This window comes from Rhinolophus hipposideros (assembly GCF_964194185.1).
Source record: "Rhinolophus hipposideros genome assembly, chromosome: X".
Classification (NCBI taxonomy): domain Eukaryota; kingdom Metazoa; phylum Chordata; class Mammalia; order Chiroptera; family Rhinolophidae; genus Rhinolophus; species Rhinolophus hipposideros.
Genome location: NC_138046.1, coordinates 27,160,252 through 27,181,368, shown reverse-complemented (window position 1 = coordinate 27,181,368; position 21,117 = coordinate 27,160,252). Strand labels below are relative to the sequence as shown.

The window sequence follows — 21,117 nt, the reverse complement described above, 5'->3', positions numbered from 1 at the left end:
TTCATCAGGCCTAAAATAGTTCATATCTGTAGGTCTAATGTGGAGAATTGTCTTTAATTACTCATTTAAATCAATAATAAAAACTGTAATATTTGGTAAAACCTGGAAGAATACATTAAAAGTCAACAAAAACCTAAGTAGATGTTGCTCTCTCAGAGTACTATATTGACAATTGTAATTTAATAATCCACAAGTCTCCAGTGGTGTGTGGACTTTACCATGACTCATTCTCAGTGCCACCCTTGAAAGGATTTACAACACACAATGCATCCATGTGATGAACACAATAAACCCAACTGAAATGCTTAACAATTATGTGAAGCATCTAGAGATCTTTTAACTGTGGAAATCATTATCAGGTGCCTTCTGACCAGGTCTGTCCCCAGTGAGGAAAATCTTGAGACATGAAGGTCAAATTGTACCCATATAAAGCAGAATTTGAAGGAGATTAAATTACAGACAAGTTTTTATTGAGATCTCTTTGATTCTCATCCTTTTTCTTATCTCTTAGGAGAAATCCCTTCTGCAGATGGTTCCCTTGGATGAAAGTGCCAGTGAGAGACCCCTTCAGGTCCCCAAGGAGATCTGGCTTCTGGTAGATCACTTATTCAGATATGCCTGTCACCAGGTAAGTGAGAGTGGGCCTGCCCTGCAACTTTGGAAGCTGTGAGAGTCCAGTGGGAAATGCTAATCCCTCATATCAGCATAGCGCTTTTAACCTTCCCAAGCTACCTCCACAGAGCAGCACTGTCAGATCGCCTGGGAAGATGGAGGTATCTCTATTTACAGATGTCAGAGCTGAAACATGCAAGCTAAGTGATTTACCTAAGACCACGGCATAAGTATAGTGGCAGAGGTAGGGCCCAAACCAAGTATGCCTGTCTCCTGGCTACACATACTCCTCTAGACCGCTATATACCTCAGTCTGTTATGCCTGCTTTAGCTGTCACATAGGCATTGCAGATTGTAAAGTTCAAATCAAACTTCAAGCCCATTTATTTAATTTGGTCCTCATTTTTCTTTAAAATCCTAATATATTAGCCACCCCTAGCCCATTCCCCACAAAAGGAGAAATTTCTTGGGACCAAATTGAAAGGGCAGTGTTGTCTTACCTACTAAAGAATAATAGAGGCGTGGCCAGATGGCTCAGTTGGTTAGAGCACGAGCTCTTAACAACAAGGTTGTGGGTTCAGTTCCCGCATGGGATGGTGGGCTGTGCTCCCTGCAACTAAAGATTGAAACCGGCAACTGGACTTGGAGCTGAGCTGCTCCCTCCACGACTAGATTGAAGGACAACGACTTGGAGCTGATGTTCCCTGGAGAAACACACTGTTCCCCAATATTCCCCAATAAAAATTAAAAAAACAAAAAGAATAATAGAACGTGAAAGCAAGGTTTGATGTGGACATGCCATTTACCCTTTTTTTAAAATTAGTTTCAGGTGTACAAAGCAACATAATAGTTAGACATTTACACCCTCCCCCCAAGTGATAATCCCTTCCCCCAAGCTACTACCCTTCTGACATCTTATACAACTGTTACAATACCATTGACTGTCTTCCTTATGCTATCTATACTCCACATCCCGTGACTGTGTATGTGTGTGTATGTATATATATGTAAAATTATAGTTGACATTCAATATTATTCTACTTCAGCTTCAGTTGTACAGTGCATTGGTCAGGCATCTATACAGTCTATGAAGTGATCCCCCTGAGAAGTCTAGTACCCGTCTCTGGCACCCTACATAATTTTTACAACATTGTTGATTATATTCCCCATAGTGTATTTCATATCCCCATGACTATATTGTGTCTACTCATTTGCTCTTTCTAATCCCTTCATCTTCTCTCCTGTCCTATCCCCCCTCCCATCTAGCAGCCAACAGGTTTTTTTTCTGTCTCTGAGTCTATTTCTGTTTTGTTTATTCATTTATTCTGTTCTTTAGATTCCATATATAAGTGAGATCATGTGATGTTTCTCTTTCTCCATCTGACTTATTTCACTTAGCATAATATTCTTAATGTCCATCCATGTTGTTGGAAATGGTAAGATTTCATTCTTTTTTATAGCCGACTAATACTCCATTGTATAAACGTACCATGGTTTCTTGATCCAATCATCTGTCAATGGGCATTTCAGTTGTTTCCATAACTTGGTTATTGTGAAGAGTGCTGCAATAAACAGAGGGGTGCATATAGTTTTTTGAATTAGTGTTTTGGATTTCTTTGGATAGATACTCAGGAATGGAATTGCTGGGTCATAAGGTAGTTACATTTTCAATTTTTTGAGGTACTTCCATACTGTTTTCCATAGTGGCTGCACCAATCTGCAATCCCACCAACACTGCACGAGGGTTCCCTTTTCTCTACATCCTCGCCAGCACTTGTTGTTTTTGTTGATTAATCGATGATTGCCATTCTGACAGGAGTGAGGTCATACCTCACTGTGGGAGGTATCACGCTACCTGACATCAAATCATACTATAAGGCTATAATAATCAAAACAGCATGGTATTGGTATAAAAACAGACACATAGATCAGTGGAATAGAATAGAGAGACCAGAAATAAATCCATGCCTATATGGTCATTTATAACAATGGAAGCAAGAATTTACATTGGGGTAAAGACCATCTATTTAATAAATGGTTCTGGGAAAACTGGACAGATACATGCAAAAAAATGAAACTAGACTACCTTCTTATGCCATATACAAGAATAAATTCAAAATGGATTAAAGACTTAAATGTAAGACCCGAAATCATAAACTCCTGGAAGAAAATATTGGAAGTAAATTTGCAAACATTACCCTTAGTAATATTTTTACTGATATATCTCTTTGGTCAAGGGAAGCAAAAGAAAAAATAAACATGTGGAACTACATCAAACTAAAGAGTTTTTTTTTTGTTTTACTTTTATTGGGGAATATTGGGGAACATTGCATTTTTCCAGGGGCCATCACTCGTTGTCCTTCCATCTATAGTTGTGTAGGGTGCAGCTCAGCTCCAAATCCAGTTGCCGTTTTCAATCTTAGTTGCAGGGGGTGCAGCCCACCATCCCATGTGGGAATTGAACTGGCAACCTTGTTGTTCAGAGCTTGCACTCTAACCACCTGAGCCATCCAGCCGCCCCACCAGCAGCTCAGTGGCAGCTCGTTGTCTTCAATCTAGTTGTGGAGGGCGCAGCTCACTGGCCCATGTGGGAATCGAACCAGCAACTCCATTTTTAAGAGCTCATGCTCTAACCAACTCAGCCATCCAGCCGCCTCTAAAAAGTTTTTTCACAGCAAAGGAAACCATCAATAAAACAAAAGGCATCCTACCACGTAGGAGAAGATATTTGCCAATGATATATCTGATAAGGGGTAATATCCAAAATTTATAAAAACCTCATACAACTCAATACCAAAAAAAAAAAAACAACGCTATTGAAAAATAGGCAGAGGATGTGAAGAGCCATTTCTCTAAAGAAGACATACAGATGGCCAACAGACATATGAAAAAATGCTCAATATTATTAATCATAGAGAAATGCAAATAAAAACCACAATGAGATACCATGCCATTTACTCTTGCCCTAGCATTTTGTAGTACGTGTCTTTCTCAGTATCCGAAAGTGGAGCGAGCGTTCCTATGAAATGTTTTGTAAGCCAAAATGGTGTAAAGCAAAGAAGCGTTTATCATTAATTGATATGAAAACCTATTTGAGTGTTCCCAGACCCAAAAAATAACCTAACAAATCATACCGAATAACATATAAAACCTAAAGGAACATTTTAAAATGTAGTAAAATCCAGAATGCACAAAATAAGTGGAAATGCTCACAACACAGTTCAAACCTATGGCGCCTTGATGCTGAGATGCTGAGTGTGGTTCCTGGAGAAGGAGCTTGGCAGGGTTATTCATACTGCTTAGCATGTATGCTGCCTGCAGAACAGCTCGCTGCAAAACGAACACTGAATGCTATTCCAGCTTTTCACCTTTTTTCATATAAGTGAAAACATCTTCAGATTTCTGTTGGTTAGCAAAAATAGGTACTAACGTAGGTCTTTCATAAAAGCTAAGTATCATAAAACATGAACTTTCAAGAAGTGGGAGACACCTGTGTCAGTGTTTGAATGTGGTTCTACTGTTTGACCTCTGCCTTCTACTTGTCAAGAGGCTAGAAGTGGGAACACCTGGTCTCCCTATCTAGCCATCAAGTACAGGCTAAAACCTTTGAAGATTATTTTATGGTTTGAAAAAAATTTTCACACGGATTATAGAGATGACAAAAAGAGGCATCATTGTCACACCTCCATTCCTAAATCATGAATATGCATACCACCCTACCCTTTACTTCCTGCTGCTCTCCTGATCCCTGGGTGATCTTCAGAACCTTAGGACTTTTAACTTGTCCATTCCATTCCTTGTGACTTCTTTGGTAGGAGGACCTCTTCCAAACTCCTGGAATGCAGGAGGAGTTACAGCAGATCATAGATTGTCTGGATACCAGCATTCCCGAGATAATCCGTATCCTTTTCGGCAAAGGCTTAAGAAACTGAATGAATACTTGGCCAAGCTCTTCTTCCACCTACATTTCATTTTTGTGCTTCCATCTTTTTCTTCATAACTGTCTTTTATTATAAGGTAATCATTGACTAGAGAGTTATTTCTCAGTTTCTTTTGGGAACTTTTGACCTCTCTCTTACTGAAAGGAATCAAGGAGTGAGTAACAACAACTTTTGATAAGCATGAAACCTAGGATCCACAGCAGTGGTACTATTCTGCTTCAGGTAATTGATCACTCCTGCCACCATATGTCCTGTCACTAGGACAGGGCGGACGATGGGAAACATCAGTGACTAGTTTCCAGGACAGTCATTCTGTGGACTGTCATTCTGCAGGCCATATTCCTCTGACTCTCAAGTTGGGCCAGACCTCCCAAACCTCACAAATCTCATCAATTCTGTGACAACTCAGCTGCAATGTACCTGGACCAATAAAATACCAAACGCTGATTATGGTCAATGTGCCCTGAATAAGAAAAAGAAAATAGTCACTGAGGGAGCTTGAGGAGGGAAGCAAATCAGGTGTCTGTGCACCCTTTTTCCTGGCGCTCCTTTCCCTTGACTTAAGTCCGTCCAGCTGGCAGTAATCACTCTGTGGCTGAAGCACTGCTCATTTTTCTGGAAGCCCTGCCAGAGCCTGTCGTCTGTTATGAGCTGTATCAGCGATGCCTCGACTCTGCTCAGGATCCCCGGGTCTGTCGACAGGTGAGTTTTATTACTCAATGTTTTGGGGGAAGGTCCCCGCATAGAGAAGCCATCGATTTGGCAAAGCCAGGTGGGCAGCCAGCTCTATGATAGGATGGGTCTGGATCTGCTTTTCATGGCAGGACACCAGCAGTGAGAGTTGGGACCCTTGAATTTTAGGTTGTGTTTTTTCCTATTATATTTGGCACCCTCTTCCAGTTGGCCTATGGAGTAGGTTAGATACCTTTGCTCTGGGGTAAGATTGCTGAAGCTGATCACACATGGGATTCTGACTGACATTATTTGTGAGCCTTTCTTCTTTTTGTCTTGGTATTACAATAACTGAGAATACCTCTGAATTAGGCCAGAGAGTATCAGGAAGAGCTCCCATCCGTGCTAAATGAAATTGCAGAGAAAATTATTCAGCTTCACAGATGCCACGGGTACTTGGCATTTTCCCATCATAGGGAGATGGGAAAAGACCAGATTAACACTGACCTGCTTGTGAGGTGGGGTGTGCATGTGAATATGTGATGATGGCATGGCCTGGTCATTGAGTCAAGAGGGGCCAAACAGTACGACCATTCTGACTTGGAAGTTATCATTTGGCAGTTACAGTGTTGGTCATGACTAAATCAATGAGGGTTGGGACAGATAAATGGGGTTCTGTAAGGGTTGGATTATAAACTACTTTTATGGCAGCTGTAACCTGCTCTTACTCCCTTCTTCCACCTATTCTCACTGCCTATCCCCTTTTTAAAAAATAGGTGATTTCCCAGCTTCCAAGGTGCCATAGAAATGTCTTCCGTTACTTGATGTCATTCCTTCGAGAGCTCTTAAAATCCTCCGAATACAACAATGTCAGCGCCAACATGATCGGTAAGAGTAGCTCATAAGAATGTCCACAGGGGGTGTTGGTCGAGATAGTCTGTGTACAGTATACACAATGTATTTTGTCCTTAATGTCCAGGCACAGGACTGTCACTTCCTCCCCCCACTGCCCTCATGTCCTGGCTCCCCACCCTAATCCCTGAAGCTTTGCTTAGATTGTGTCTGAAAAGGGGTTTTCCTCCTTTTCTTTCTCTCGTCCTCTAGCTACTCTCTTCACAAGTCTTCTTCTAAGGCCTCCACCCAACCTCATGGCAAGACAGACTCCAAGTGACCGCCAGCGTGCTATCCAATTCCTTCTGGGTTTCCTGCTTGAGAGCGATGAAGACTAATAAGCCTTTTTCTCTTAACTACTTTCTGAGATTCTAGAGGTGGAAGATCTCCAGCACCAAGTATTTTAGAATGATTTGCAAAGTCATGCCACAGGAAGGGTCTATTGCAGAATTTTGAGGCTGTTGGTATGAAAAAGTTGTTTCTAAAGCAAAAGGAAGAGAGTTTCCTAATCCCTCCCTTACCATATCCTACACAGCAAAATACTTTTAGACTTATATTGCCAAGCCAAAGCTTCCATATTTTGGTGTTTTTGTGTTCTCTCTTTATAAGGCAAGAGATCTGTATTTACACTCCTTTACCTGGGGATGTGTTTGTTGCCTCCTGCCTAGCTGTCATGATTGTCCTTAGTACCCTAGGCCTAGATTCTGAGATGTTCCCATTCTAGGCCTACAAGCACTACTTGCTGTAGCTCAGACTTGTGTGTGGTCCTTCCTCTCAAGCACTTTTGCCCCCTTCCCCGTATCACCCTTTTGCACTCACTTCACTACTACTATCACATTAAAGGAGATCTAGGTGAGGCTAGTGACTCCTTGGGTGTCCCCAACAGTGAGTTAACTGTCTACATATGGTTGTATATGCGTTTGTGCATTTTTACTACAATGGTGTTTGTATGTCTCTGTAACATTGGCCTTTTCATGGGTCTGTGCCGTATTCTCCTGTCTCAGACTACATTTAGTAGCAGAACTTTAGGGACTATTTGAGATGACATCCCACTGATGTGATAGAATCACAGAGTGGAAGTGTTTTGAGTATTTCAGGAGTGAGAATATTCATGTTTGATGGGTCCTGCTTCCTACCATCCCTTTCACTTACTCAAATTTTACCCAAGAGCTAATCTTGGGTGTCTATGGGAGCCATCCCCCACTTAAAAATCCACCTCTGGAGCAACACTTGTACTAGTCAAAAAGCAAGTCTGCACCTCAAGCAGGCCTTTCTAGAGATACTTACTGTTCCCTCCCCCAGCAAGAGTACTGAAGATGGCCTTGGAACCTCCTCTCCAGTATCCTAAAGTACGAGGGGCCGACATCACCCCCGCTCTCATCAAAGTAGACTGGGATCAACATCCAGTTCCCTTTGGCTCCCAGGCACTTTGTCCAGTGCTTGTAAGAGAGACTGGCAGTGGGCCCAGCCAAGCACCTTTCTCTCCCACCGGAGACAACCCTCTGAGCTTTTCATTTACTCGAGCTCTGTGGGGCAACCTTTTAAAAAAATTTATGTTGGTTGGCAAACCAGCCACCAGCCACTGACTGCAAAACTGCCTGGTGCAATTGGCTTCCTCCTAGTTTTCTTTCATTAAAACCACCCTGAGTCAACTCATTTTTGCCTGTTACCATTAATCCAAGGAGCCTAACGGAAGGCACTGTGTCCAGTGTTGGGCATCGACTCCTGACTTTTCTAGTGCATCAAAGGAGGGAGCCAAGAGAAACACTGCAGCTGAATGGTTCTCCAGTTTCCCTGTCTCTTATAAGTTGAGTTCTTTGGGGGAAGAAAAGGTACATATCCTGTGATAGACTGATTAGAAAAGGTACATATCCTGTGATAGACTGATTAAACCCTTTCCTGACTGGGAGTTTTGGAACTAGGAGTCAAGTTATTGGTGCCAAATAGCTGCAGATCTGATAGGTTAGGGGCACTGGGTGTTGACTTAGTGGAAGATGATGAGCAGAACACTTGTCTCCCTTAGAACAGAAAGTGATCACCAGAGAGGCAGATTATAGAAGCTGGGCAATGTTACCACACAAAGACAGGGCGATGCCTATCCTGGGCACATTTTTTAGTATGTTGCCAACCTGGGACCTTTGGGTGATCAGGGATGTGGTTATTGGAGGCTCTGTGCAGCATCTTAGCTCCTTCTTCACAAGACACATGCACTATTTTGGTTTACTGCCTCAACCTTTTTTCAGCTCTGGTCCTGGGATATACACAGGGTTGAGGGTTTTAGACAATCTCTAGGTAGGGGAGACAAGAAGTAGAGCAGACTTAAGAGAGATGCCTCCCTACTGTGCCTCCTCCAGCACCCCAACTTCTAATTTCTAAGTACCTCTAGTGTACTACTCCATAGCATTTCTGAAGTAGGGGCTTCAGACCCAGCTGGTAGAGAAGGATTCTGCATCCTCAGTTTTAGGGAAGAAACAGTTCAAACTCATGTGATACTGCATTAGTCTCCCTTTCACTGTGTTCTGATTCTTATTCTGTAGTTGTTTGTTATATTTCCCCAAAATGTCTTGGTCACTAAGCAAAGCTGCTAGTGGGATCCTGTATTTTGTGTCATCTTTTTTATTATAATTTATTGCAAATTTTTCTGAATAAATATATGTTGTGTGAAAAATGAGTGTGATCTTGATGAGGAAGAACTGAGGAGGGAGGCTTATGTCCCTGAGTCCCCCTTGACTGCTGAAGTCCCCACAGCTATGCCTGCACTGTCATTTCCTGTCTTACAGGGAAACATCAGGAATTATCAATATATTTGCCCTTGGAGAGGAGAAACAGCCACGTATTTTCAGAGCCTAATAAAGAAGTCACAGTGTTTTTGGAGGCCAGCCAAGGATCCTCATTTTAACTCTAGGAATTCAGGCAACAAAATGGCACTGTTAGGAGAAAGGATGTCGATGCCTAATGCATGTAAACGTCACACTAGGTCAGATCCATGAGCACTCCAGGCTCAGAAATCTGACACACCTCAACATTACACATTTTGAAAGAACCCAGTTACCCTTGCCAACATAGCCTCAGTAGTTTCAATATGCCCCCCAAAGATCTTGCTTTCACATTATTCATTTTGCAATTTTTGACAACCAGTTTTGAACTTTCATTACTTCTTGGGGTGACGAAGTCCATAAATTTAATACTTTTTTTGCTCTAATATGAGCTCTAGCACTTTAAGAGGAACCCCCTAACTTGAGTGTGGTGCCTTTGTTCCCCTGCCATCTCCACTACAAATTTGCACATTCTGATTCCATTCCCTTTGAGACTGAAGGGGCCTCAGCTGGAGGTTTCTTCTCAACCAGGGCCCTCTTCCACTTCCAGCTGTGAGCTTGACCCTGGTGAATGTGCTGATTCAGTGTTGTCATGAAAAGTGTTTCTAGCCCCACCCAAAGCTTTGGCAGAAGAAGGTGTTTGTTTTTTGTTTTGGGATTTTGTTTTGCTTTTTCTGGTGGGGGGGAAGAGTGATTCCTCCCAGTGGATGGAGACTGACACCCAGGTTTGTACACAGCAGCAGACAATGTGGCTGAGCAGCCTCAGTGACCACCTTTCCAGAGGTTAGAAACTGCATCCCCATCTGCTGTCCCAGGAGAATGCTTAGGGCCTTTCTGGCTGCAGGCCAAATTGAAGACCTGGTTCTTGGTGTAGCCTAATAATCTAAAACCACACACTGCCACAGTAGGCTCACAAAGTGTTAGGGAGGGAAACTTAGTGATGATCTAGTCCAATCTCATTGTTCTCGTGAGCAAAGTCAGGGTCAGAGGGGACATTGAGGGACTTAAGATCACTTAAGTTTGATATGAATGATTACACAGCATATATGCGCGCGCGCGTGCACACACACACACACACACACACACCAAAAAAGCCAGCTCTACAAGATCTGGCAAAGAACCTTCCCAGCAAAAGGAAGAGCAAATACAAAGGCCCTAAGGGAGCAAAGCATCTTGCCATGGTCAGGGGCAGCTTAGCAGAACACGGTGTGGCTGAGGTGGCATGTTGGGTGAGAGATGGGCAGGAACCTGATTACTCAGTCCTGTGGAGCCCGAGAAAAGAGGCTGCCTTTCATTCAATGTGCAACAGAAAACCATGGATGGCTTTACTCAGGACTGACGTGATTTATGCTCCTTTCCCTTACCTTAATAATAGTAATAACTAATAACTATAGCTATTATTTATCTCAGGTGGTGTACTAATACATTTTACCTCACCTTTAGCCTTGACAACTACCTTATAAAGTAACCCATTATCCCACTCTTATAGGTGAAAAACACAGGCTAGTGGCAGACCAGAATATGACCCCAGACCAAAAATTGACCCTTAAACACAGCCACTATCTCCCCAGCTGGAGTGGGGGTGAAGGTGGCGCTGTTCCCTAAAAATCCTCTCTTTTCTAGCTGCATACCAATATTTTAAGTCTGGATAATATTTTAAGCTGGACAACCTGTCAGGAGCTCAAATTCAACCTGACTTTGAAGCTGACCAACTTCTCCTGGCATCTTCTCTTATCACCCAGGCTTGAACCCTTGGTTATTTTTGGCCCCTGCCACACTTCTAATCACCCACCAATTGCAATTCAGCAAATGTTTATAGAGCACCTGCTAAGTATAGACCACTGTGCAAGGTTCTGAAGGAAACCCAAACGCGTAAGGCTCATCATCATAAGATAAGGCATAAATAATATATTTTTAAAGAAGGAGTAAGGAAACGAGGTAGGGAGGGAGGAAGAAGGGAGGATAAGTTGAGGGGAGGGGAGAAAAGGTGTGATGGGACATCTGTGGAAAATGGGCCAAGGTCAGGTCATTCACAGTCTCCTCTATCTGGCCCCTTCTTTCCATTGCCTGCTTCTCTCTCCCCACCTGCAGATTCAAACTGTCATTACCTCAGGCTTATGGTATCCGTTTTAATCCCTTTCTAATTTCTCACCTGCCAGTACCTCTCCCTTTCAGTTGATCTCACATACATCACTGCCAAACTAATCTTCCCAATACACTGCTTTGATGCCACTCTCATAATCAAAACCCCTCCAGGCCCCTCACCCCTACTTACCACAGAAGTTCCAGTTCTTCAGCCTGGCATTAAAGCTCTCTTTAGTCTCTTCCACTCAGCTCTCTGGCCAAATTGCCCACTCTCAACCTCATGCCCTCCACTTCCCTAAACTCATGGACACACCACTTGGCTCAGTTTGTGCCAACCACATGGAACTGTCTAGCCCCTACCACTCTACCTGCCCATATTCTATCAAACCCAAATGTCACTTCCTCCAGGAAGCCTTTCCCCATGACTTCTGCCTCCCCCGAACATTTAGAACCTTCCCTTTGTACCACTATTTTAACATACCACACATCAAAGGGTGTTGCTGACCCTCTGGGACTAGAGGCTTTGAGAGAGTGGAAACCAAGCTGGGCATATTTTGGGTTTCCGAATGATGTCTTGCAGAGAGCAAGTGCTCAACAATATTTGGTCAAAGCACTTAGAGACAAGTCTGTAAACAATAGGTGTTCCTGAAATCTGTATACATTTAATTATTCATACTGAGCTCTATTAAGTTTAGAGGTATTCACATGTGTGTACTTAGTAAGTTATATTGACATAGTCTAAGAAGGAAATAGCTTTTAACAGCCATCCAGTACTGTTTTCTATTGTTTTGTAGGCAACAAAATCAGCCTTGTTGAATTCGCTGTTTTAAAGCGATTCTCAAGGTTCCTCAAAAAATTAAAATAGAGCTACCATATGATCCAGCAATCCCACTTCTGGGTATTTATCCAACAGAATTGAAAGCAGGACTTGAACAGATATTTGCACACCCATGTTCATAACAGCATTATTCACAATAGCTAAAATGTGGAAGCAACCCAAGTGTCCATTGATGGATGAATGGAGAAACAAAATGTGGTACATGCATAAAATGGGATGCTATTTAGACTTAAGAGTGAAGGAAATTCTGACATATGCTACAAGATGAATCAAACTTGAGAACATGAATGAAATAAGCCAGCCAGTCACAAAAAGATAAATACTGTCTGATTCTACTTACATGAGGTATCTAAAGTAGTACTCAAATTCATAGACACAGAAAGTAGAATGGTGGTTGTTGGGCTGGGGAGAGGGGTAACAGGAAATTGTTTAATTGGTGTGGAGTTGTAGTAATGCAAGATGAAAATGTTTTGGGGATCTGTTGTACAACATTGTGAATATATGTCACACTACTGAAGCATACACTTTAAAATATGGTAAATGTTCCGTTTTTCCCCCACAATTTAATTTTTAATTAATTGAATCAATGAGGGTAAATGGGATCAAATATATGCTGATGGAAGGAGAACTGACTCTGGGTGGTGAACACACAATGTGATATATAGATGAATTACAGAACTGTGCACCTGAAATCTATGTAACTTTACTAACAATTGTCACCCCAATAAACTTTTTAAAAAATTGATTCACTAAAGGCAAATTTGATCACATCAACACTCTGTTTAAAACCATTCAGTGGCTTTCTGGAGTTCTTACCAGGACTCACAAGGCCCAGTGGGTCTGAGTGTCATTGAACTCCAGCCTCCTCCCATATCCTGCCACCTCCATTCCCTTGGCTTCAGCCATGTGCACGTGAGACGTCTGTCTTTGACTGCTCTCTCCCACTACAGAGCCAACTCCTCTTGTGCTACATTCTCATCACACTTCCTCTCCTCCAGAGCATGCATCATAGTTTGTAATTATACATTCATTTTAATCAAAGTCACTCCTCTCACCAGGTCAGGAATTCAGTGGAGGCACAGACCACCTTCTTTTTTTTTCATTTCTTTACTATGGTACCTCCAGCACCTAGCCTAATGGCTGGGACTCAAAAATCTGTGTCATCTACAACTCAAGTGGTGGCAAAGGTGAGCGAAAACATGCATGTCTGCTGCTTGTCAAAAGGTGAATGCATGTCACCTTTCTAGAAGCCATATGGCAATATGTATCAGGAACCTGGAAACATTCATAGCAGTAATTCCACTTCTAGGGAATGATCCTAGAGGAGCACAGAAGTGTAAGTCCATGGAGGTTAATTCCAGCATTGTTCATTAGACAAAAACTGGAAACACTGTACAATAGCCTTCACAACTGGAATGTGGGTAAACACATTGTATGTACATTTACATGGATAAGATATTATACAACTTTTACAAATAATGTTGCTGAAGAATGCTGACATGGAAAAAGGCCAAGATGTAACATTAAGTGGAAAAGCAAGATACAAGTAAGTATGTACCAAATGTTCCTAAATTTAAAATCAGATATAAAGATAATGCATAAAGATAACACATATAATGTGCAACGTGGCGACTAGAGATAACAATGCTGTATTGTATATTTGAAAGTTGCTGGTATACATAAGAGATGATGTCATAGAAATGGGGTATGAGGAGAGCCTCTTGAAATCACCCCTGGAATTTACAACAAATTGAACAACTGTAATTCCAAAAAGGACTCCCTGCGTGGCAGACAGGCAAGACTAAGAGATGCACAATGGCAATAATCTAAAGGTAGGCCATTTGGGTGAGCAGGGGATGTGGGAAGTGGGAAGTGCGGAGACACAGGCAGCGTGGGTGCAGTACGCAGACAGAACTCAGAGCTCTGAGCTCCCTGCATTCTGGAGCTGTGGCAGCCACAGGAGAGGGAAGAATTCAGACTGCTAGCACACCCCTTATGGACCAGAGTCCCGCTTGAGGGATCAGCATATAATATGGCTGAACCCAACTCTCAGGGCAGACACCTTGGAACAAAGACTTAAGGAAAAAGAGTGAAAATGGAGGTTTAAGCACTCACTGCCAAGCAGAGGATGCAAGGCTTAGGCACAAAACCTAGCCTACCCCTCCATAGGCTCCCAGAGCTAGCCCCACCCTCAACATCTCTGTGCTAGAGGCAGAATGGTAGCAGTGTCAGATTAAAAGTACAGCATATTTGCAGTTCTGAGAACTGGCCCGCAGCCACGGACTCGCAGCTCAGCTGGTTCTGGCAAAGGGCAAGGAGCCTTGGGTGCAGGACAGCCTATGTTGATGGTCACCGGAAATGCTCACAGCCACCTCTCACAGCCCACCCCGCCCCCACCCCCACCTATCTGGGCTGTTCCCAATGGGGTAAACAGTGCCGCTGAAACACACAGGCCCTGAATCTGGTGCAGGAAGGGTTTGGAACTTCAAAAGCTCTCCAAATCCCCCAAAGAAGGCGATGCCCTGAGACCCAGGCATCTTGCTCACAGAGGAGAAGCCCACCTTCCAAGGAATACCCCCCATTGTATGAGAAGCCAGAACAGTGCAAAGAAAATATAACACTACAGCGTGAGAGAGAATAAAAGGCTACAATTGGAAAGAAAATAAAGCATTTTACGAACACCCACTGGAAAGCAAAGACCTTTTTCTACCAACCTGTTGCAGAACCCACTGCTGTGGATGCCTAGGAAGAGAAATAATAATACACTAAATGCCATGACAACTAAGGTAACAAGGTAACTCAGAAAGAAAATCAAGTCTCCAGAAAAAGAACTTAAATACATGGAAATATGTGACTTAAATGACAGAGAATGCAAGATTGTAGCCCTTAAAAAAGTCAACGAGATGCAAGAAAACACAGGCAGTTTAATGAACTCAGAAACACAATCAAAGAACAAAATGAACATTTTAGCAAAGAGATTGAAATTTTAAAAAAGAAACAAATGGAATTTCTGGAGATTAAGAACTCAATAAAAGAAATGAGGAATGAAATAGCCAGCTGAGGTAATAGAGCTGACCCAGATGGAGGAAATAATCAGTGACATTGAAGATGGAAATTTTGATGCGGATGGAAAGAGAGATTTACGACTTAAAAGAAATGAAAGAACTCTATGAGAACTTTCTGACTCCATCAGAAAGAGCAATATAACAATCATGGGCATTCCAGAAGGAGAAGAAAGGGAGAAGGGAACAGGGAGAAGAGAACTGAGAGTACATACAAAAAAATCATTGATGAGAATGTCCCAAACTCGTGGAAAAAAACTGATCCTTGAATCCAAGAAGCAAATAGAACACCTAATTACCTCAATCCCAACAGGCTTTCTCCAAGGCACGTTGTATTGAAGCTGTCAAAAATTAATGGCAAAGAAAGAATACTCGAGGCAGCCAGGGAAATGAAGATGCTAACCTACAAAGGAAAGCCCATTATGTTATCATCAGATTTTTCAGCAGAAACTCTACAAGTCAGGAGACTGTGGAATCAAATATTCAAACTGTTGAGAAATTATGAGCCAAGAATAATATATCCAGCAAAGACATCCTATAGATATGAAGGAGGAATAAAGACCTTTCCACACATAGAGAAGCTGAGGGAATTTTCTAACACATGACCAGCACTACAAGAAATACCGAAGGAGGCTATTCAACCAGCATAAATAGGGATAATATATAACAACAAAAAACATAAAAGGGGGGAGAGTAAAGGTCTGAACCAACATAAGGGATTTCAGAGAATGGAAATTGAATACTGTAAATATGAAACTTTCTTTTACATAAATTTTAGGTAACCACACAAAATAAGACCAGAACTGAAATGTAGAACATAATAAAAGAAGAAACAGAGGGGAAAATCATACAATACCACCACACTGAAATAATAGCAACAAAAAGGCAAAAAAACAACACAACCAACAAAAACAACAACAACAAAAACGGAGACACAGCGCTACCAGAAAACCAAAGATAGAATGATAGGAAATCCTCAAATATCAATATTCGCCCTAAATGTAAATTGACTGAACTCACTAACAAAAAGGAACAGAGTAGCAGATTGGATCAAAAAAACTAAACCTAACCATTTGCTGCCTCCAATAGATACATTTCAGCTATAAGGACAAACATAGACTCAAAGTGAAAGGGTGGAAACTGACACTCCAAGCAAATGGTATATAGAGAAAACCAGGTGTATTCATACGGATATCACCTGAAACAGACTTCAGGGTGAAAAAGGTAACAAGAGACAAAGATGGACATAATGATAAAGGGGACTATACAACAAGAAGACACAACAGTCATCAATATTTATGCCCCAATCAAGGAACACAAAAATATGCCAAGTAACTAATAACAGAACTAATGGGAGAAATTGACCAAAACACAATTATACTAGGTGACCTAAACACATCATTGACAGCTATAGATAGATCACCCAAACAGAAAATAAATAAAATGGCAGCCCTAAATGACACATTAGATGAAATGGACATAATTGACATGTATATACCACCTGATCCTAGAACATCACACTATACATTTTTTTTCTAGTTTACATGGAACCTTCTCAAGAATACATCATATACTGGGACATAAAACTAGCCTCAGCAAATTTTAAAAGATTGAAATTATCCCAAGTATGTTCTCTGATCACAAGGCTTTGAAGTTGTATATCAACTGCAAAAAGAAAGCAGGAAAAAACACAAATACATAGAGATTAAAAAACATACTTTTAAAGAACAACCGGGACAAAGAAGAAAAAAGAGGAGAGATCAAAAGAAACATAGAAAAAACAGAGAATGAAAAAACATCCTACCGAAATTTTGGGGATGCAGTGAAATCATTTTAAGAGGGAAATTTATATCATTACACACCTATCTCAAAAAAACAATAAAAATCCCCAATAAATAACCTCATGACACACCTTAAAGAACTAGAAAAGAAAGAAAAAATGAAACACAAAGTCAGCAGAAGGAAGGAAATAATAAAAATCAGAGCAAAACTAACTGAAATAAAGAACAAAAAGACAATAGAAAAAATTAATGTGACAAAGAGCTGGTTCTTTGAAAAGAGTAATAAAATTGACAAACCCTTGGCTAGACTCACTAAGATAAAAAGAGAAAAGACACTAATAAAATCAGAAATGAAAAAGGGGAAGTTATCACGGACACTACAGAAATACAAAGGATCATCCAAGAATACTATGAAGGCCTATATGCCACCAAATTCAATAACCTAGAAGAAATGGACAAGTTCTTAGAAACATATAGCCTTCCAAGGCTGAACCATGAAGAACTGGAAAATCTAAACAGACTGATCACCAGTAAAGAAATTGAATCAGTCATCCAAAACCTTCCCCAAAGCAAAAGTCCAGATTCAGATGACTTCACTAGTGAATTCTACAAAACATTCAAAGAGGATCTAATACCTGTCCTACACAAACTCTTCCAAATAATTGAAGAAGAGATCATACTCCCTAACTCATTTTATGAGGCCAACATTATCCTGATACCAACACCTGGTAAGAGTAACACACAAAAAAGAAAATTACAGCCCAGTATCTCTGATGAATACAGTTGCAAAAATCCTAAACGAAATTCTAGCAAATCGAATGCAACAAAGCATTAAATAGATTATACATCAGAACGAAGTGGCGTTCATCCCAGGGGCACAAGGATGGTCCCACATATGCAAACCCATCAATGTGATACACCGCAAAAGCAAAATAAAGGAAAAAGTCATATGATTATATCAATAGATGCAGAAAAAGCATTTAACAAGATACAAAACCCATTTATGATTAGAACACTGCATGAAATAGGTATAGAAGGAAAATTGCTTAACATAATAAAGGCCATATATTACAAAACCTCAGCTACTATCATAATTAATGGTGAAAACCTGAAGCCCTTTGGTCTACATTCAGGAACACACAGGGCTATCCCCTATCACGTCTACTTTTCAGCATAGTACTGGAAGTCCTAGCCAGAGCAATCAGTCAAGAGAAAGAAATAAAAGACATCCAAATTGAGAATGAAGTTAAATTGTCACACTTTGCAGATGACATAATGCAATATAGAGAAAACCCTAAAGACTACACCAGAAAGCTATTGGAAAGAATAAACGAATACGGTAAAGTTGTCGGCTACAAAATCAATGTACTAAAGACCATTGCATTCCTATATACTAACAATGAAATTTCAGAATAATAAATAAAACAAAACAAAAAACAGTTCCTTTTGCAATTGCAACAAAAAAGTAAAATACCTAGGAATAAATTTAACTAAGGATGTGAAAGACCTATATGCTAAAAACTATAAGACATTTTTAAAGGAAACTGAAAAAGACACAAAGACATGGAAAGACATTCTGCACTCATGGATTGGAAGAATCAACATAGTTTAAATGGCTGTATTAACCAAAGCAATATACAGATTTAATGCAATCCCCATCAAAAGCCCAATAGCATTTTTTGCAGGAAAAAGAACAAAAAATCATCAGAATTTTATGGAACCATGAAACACCCCGAATAGTTACAGCAGTACAAAGAAACAACAAAAAAAAAAATGATGGAAGTATCATGCTACCTGACTTTAGCTTGTACTACAGGACAACAATAATCAAAATAGCATGGTATTGGAAGATCCAGGAGAGCAAAATGGCGGCTTGAGGCAAGCCTCTGTAAAGATCCCCTGGAATGTACAACTAATTGAACAGTTACTCCACAAAAGACTCCCTGCACAGCAGACAGGCAAGACGAAGAGGCCCACGACTGAATTCACCTAAAAGTGGGAGAATCACGCGAGCAGGGGAGCAGGGAAGGGACAAGAACGGAGACAGAGCTGTGCAAGCACAGGACGTAGACCTAGCTCAGTGCTCCAAGCTGGCTGCATCCCGGAACTACTGCAGGTGTGGGAGAGGGAAGAACTCGTACTGCTAGGGCTCCGCTTATATCCCAAAGGGCTGAAGGGGCAGCATATAACATGGCTGCACCCAACGTTCACGGCAGAGACTTTGGAGTAAAGACTGAGGGAAGAAGGCTGAAAACGGTGGTTGAAGCCCTCAATGCCAAGCAGAGGCATTGAGACTAGCCGAACCCTCCCTATCCTCCCAGAGCTCGCCCCGCCCCCACCTGTCTGGTGCTAGGAGTGGAAGAGTAGCAGTGTCAGATCAAAAGAACAGTATATTTCCTGTTCTGAGAACTGTGGTCCGCAGACAGACTCGCAGTCCAACTAGTTCAGGCAAAGGGGAGGGAGCTGTAAAGTGGAACCCGCTGTGGTGGTGGTCGCCCCAATTGCTCGGGGCCACCTCTCACGACTCACCCCACCCGTGGCCCCACCTATCTGGGCAAATCCCTGCAGGAGTTGTAGAATACTGTAGCACCAGGACTGCTTCCTCAAGGGTTAAGAAATTCTTTACTGTAGCACCAGGACTGCCTCCTCAAGGGTCAAGAAGCCCTTTTCTGAACAGCCCCCAGACCAAAATACCTAGTCATTAATCATAAACACCACGTATTGCAAGGTCAGGAAGCTCTGTTGAGAAAAGTCTTATCTTACAGCAAAAATGTAAACAAGGACACAGGACCAAAAGTCTTGTAAATATCTTGCCTGCATGGAAAGTTACTGAGAGCCTTAAAATGTTATGCTATAAAAACCCCTAGCTTTATGTGTTGGGGGTCCTTGTTGAAACCCGCTGTGTCGGGCAGATACTCGGACCCCAGCTAGCTGGAAATAAACCTCGCTGTGTGACTTGCATTATCGTGTGACTTCTGTTCGCTTGAGGAGGGGTTGACTCTGGACCCTAACAGAGTAAACAAAAGTGCTGAAACATTCGGACTCTGAATCTGGTACAGGAAGAGCTTTGGAACTTCAAAACCTCTCTGCATCCCCAAAGGGACGTGGTGCCCTATGACCCAGGCGAATTGTTAACAGAGGAAAAGTCCGACTCCCAGGGAATCCCCCCATTGTGTGAGAAACTAGAATAGTGCAGAGAAAACATAGCACTAGTGTGTGAGAGAGAGAAGAAAAGGATGCAGACAGAGAGAAAATAAAACATTCTACCAACAATTACTTGGGAAAAAAAAGAAAACCTCTTCCTATCAACCTGTTGCAGAAGCCACTCCTGCAGATGTCTAGGAACAAAAATAATGAATCAGTAATTGCCATGAATAACCAAGACAACAAGACAGCTCAGAAAGAAAGTGAAAAGTCTCCAGAAAAGGAACTTAAAGATATGGAAATATGTGACTTGAATAACAGAGAATTCAAGATTGCAGTTCTGAAAAAACTGAACGAGATGCAAGAAAACGCAGAAAGGCAATTTAATGAACTCAGAAATGCAATCATAGAACAACATGAGCATTTTACGAAAGAGATTGAAATTTTACAAAACAACCAATGGAATTTCTGGAGATTAAGAACTCAATAGAAGAAATTAAGAATGAAATGACCAGCTTAGGTAGTAGAGTTGACCAGAGGGAGGAAAGAATCAGTGACATCGAAGATAGAAACATGGAAATTACACAAATGGAAGAAGAAAGAGACTTGCGACGGCAAAGAAATGAAAGAATTCTACAAGAACTTTCTGACTCTATCAGAAAGAGCAATATAAGAATAATGGTCATACCAGAAGGAAAAGAAAGAGAGAAGGGATCAGAGAATATATTCAAACAAATTGTTGATGAGAACTTCCAAAACTTGTAGACAGAACTGGATCCTCGAATCCAAAAAGCAAATAGAACACCTAATTACCTCAATCCGAACAGGCCTTCTCCAAGGCACATTGCATAGAAGCTATCTAAAATCCACACAGAAAGACCCTCAAGGCAGCCAGGGAAAAGAAGACGGTAACTTACAAAGGAAAACCCATTAGATTATTATTAGATTTTTCACCAGAAACTTTACAAGCCAGGAGGGAGTGGAACCAAATATTCAAACTATTGAAAGAGAGAAATTATGAGCCAACAATAATATATCCAGCAAAGTTATCATTTAGTTACAAAGGAGGAATGAAGACCTCTCCAGACATACAGAAGCTGAGGGAATTCTCTAATACACTACCTGCACTACAAGAAACACTAAAGGAGGCTATTTGACCACCACCAACAGGGACAATTTGTGGCAACATAAAAAGGGGGAGAGTAAAGGCCTGAACCGGAATATGAGAATGGAGAAAGTAAGCATGCTGAAGAAAATGGAATACTCTATATATCA

At 41.3% G+C, this 21,117-nt stretch overlaps 1 protein-coding gene across 2 annotated transcripts in view; it reads left to right on the top strand.

Moving 5' to 3' along the window:
- Nucleotides 1-8,779, top strand: part of OCRL (OCRL inositol polyphosphate-5-phosphatase) — a 68,629-nt gene extending 59,850 nt beyond the window's left edge. For both annotated transcript variants that reach the window (XM_081041956.1, XM_081041955.1), the window contains 5 exons: nt 512-628; nt 4,428-4,512; nt 5,128-5,255; nt 6,002-6,113; nt 6,330-8,779. In XM_081041956.1, coding sequence (XP_080898082.1) covers nt 512-628; nt 4,428-4,512; nt 5,128-5,255; nt 6,002-6,113; nt 6,330-6,454 — 567 coding nt within the window. In that variant the 3' untranslated portion in view covers nt 6,455-8,779. The remainder of the gene's footprint in view (nt 1-511; nt 629-4,427; nt 4,513-5,127; nt 5,256-6,001; nt 6,114-6,329) is intronic.
- The last annotated feature ends 12,338 nt before the right edge of the window (nt 8,780-21,117 follow it).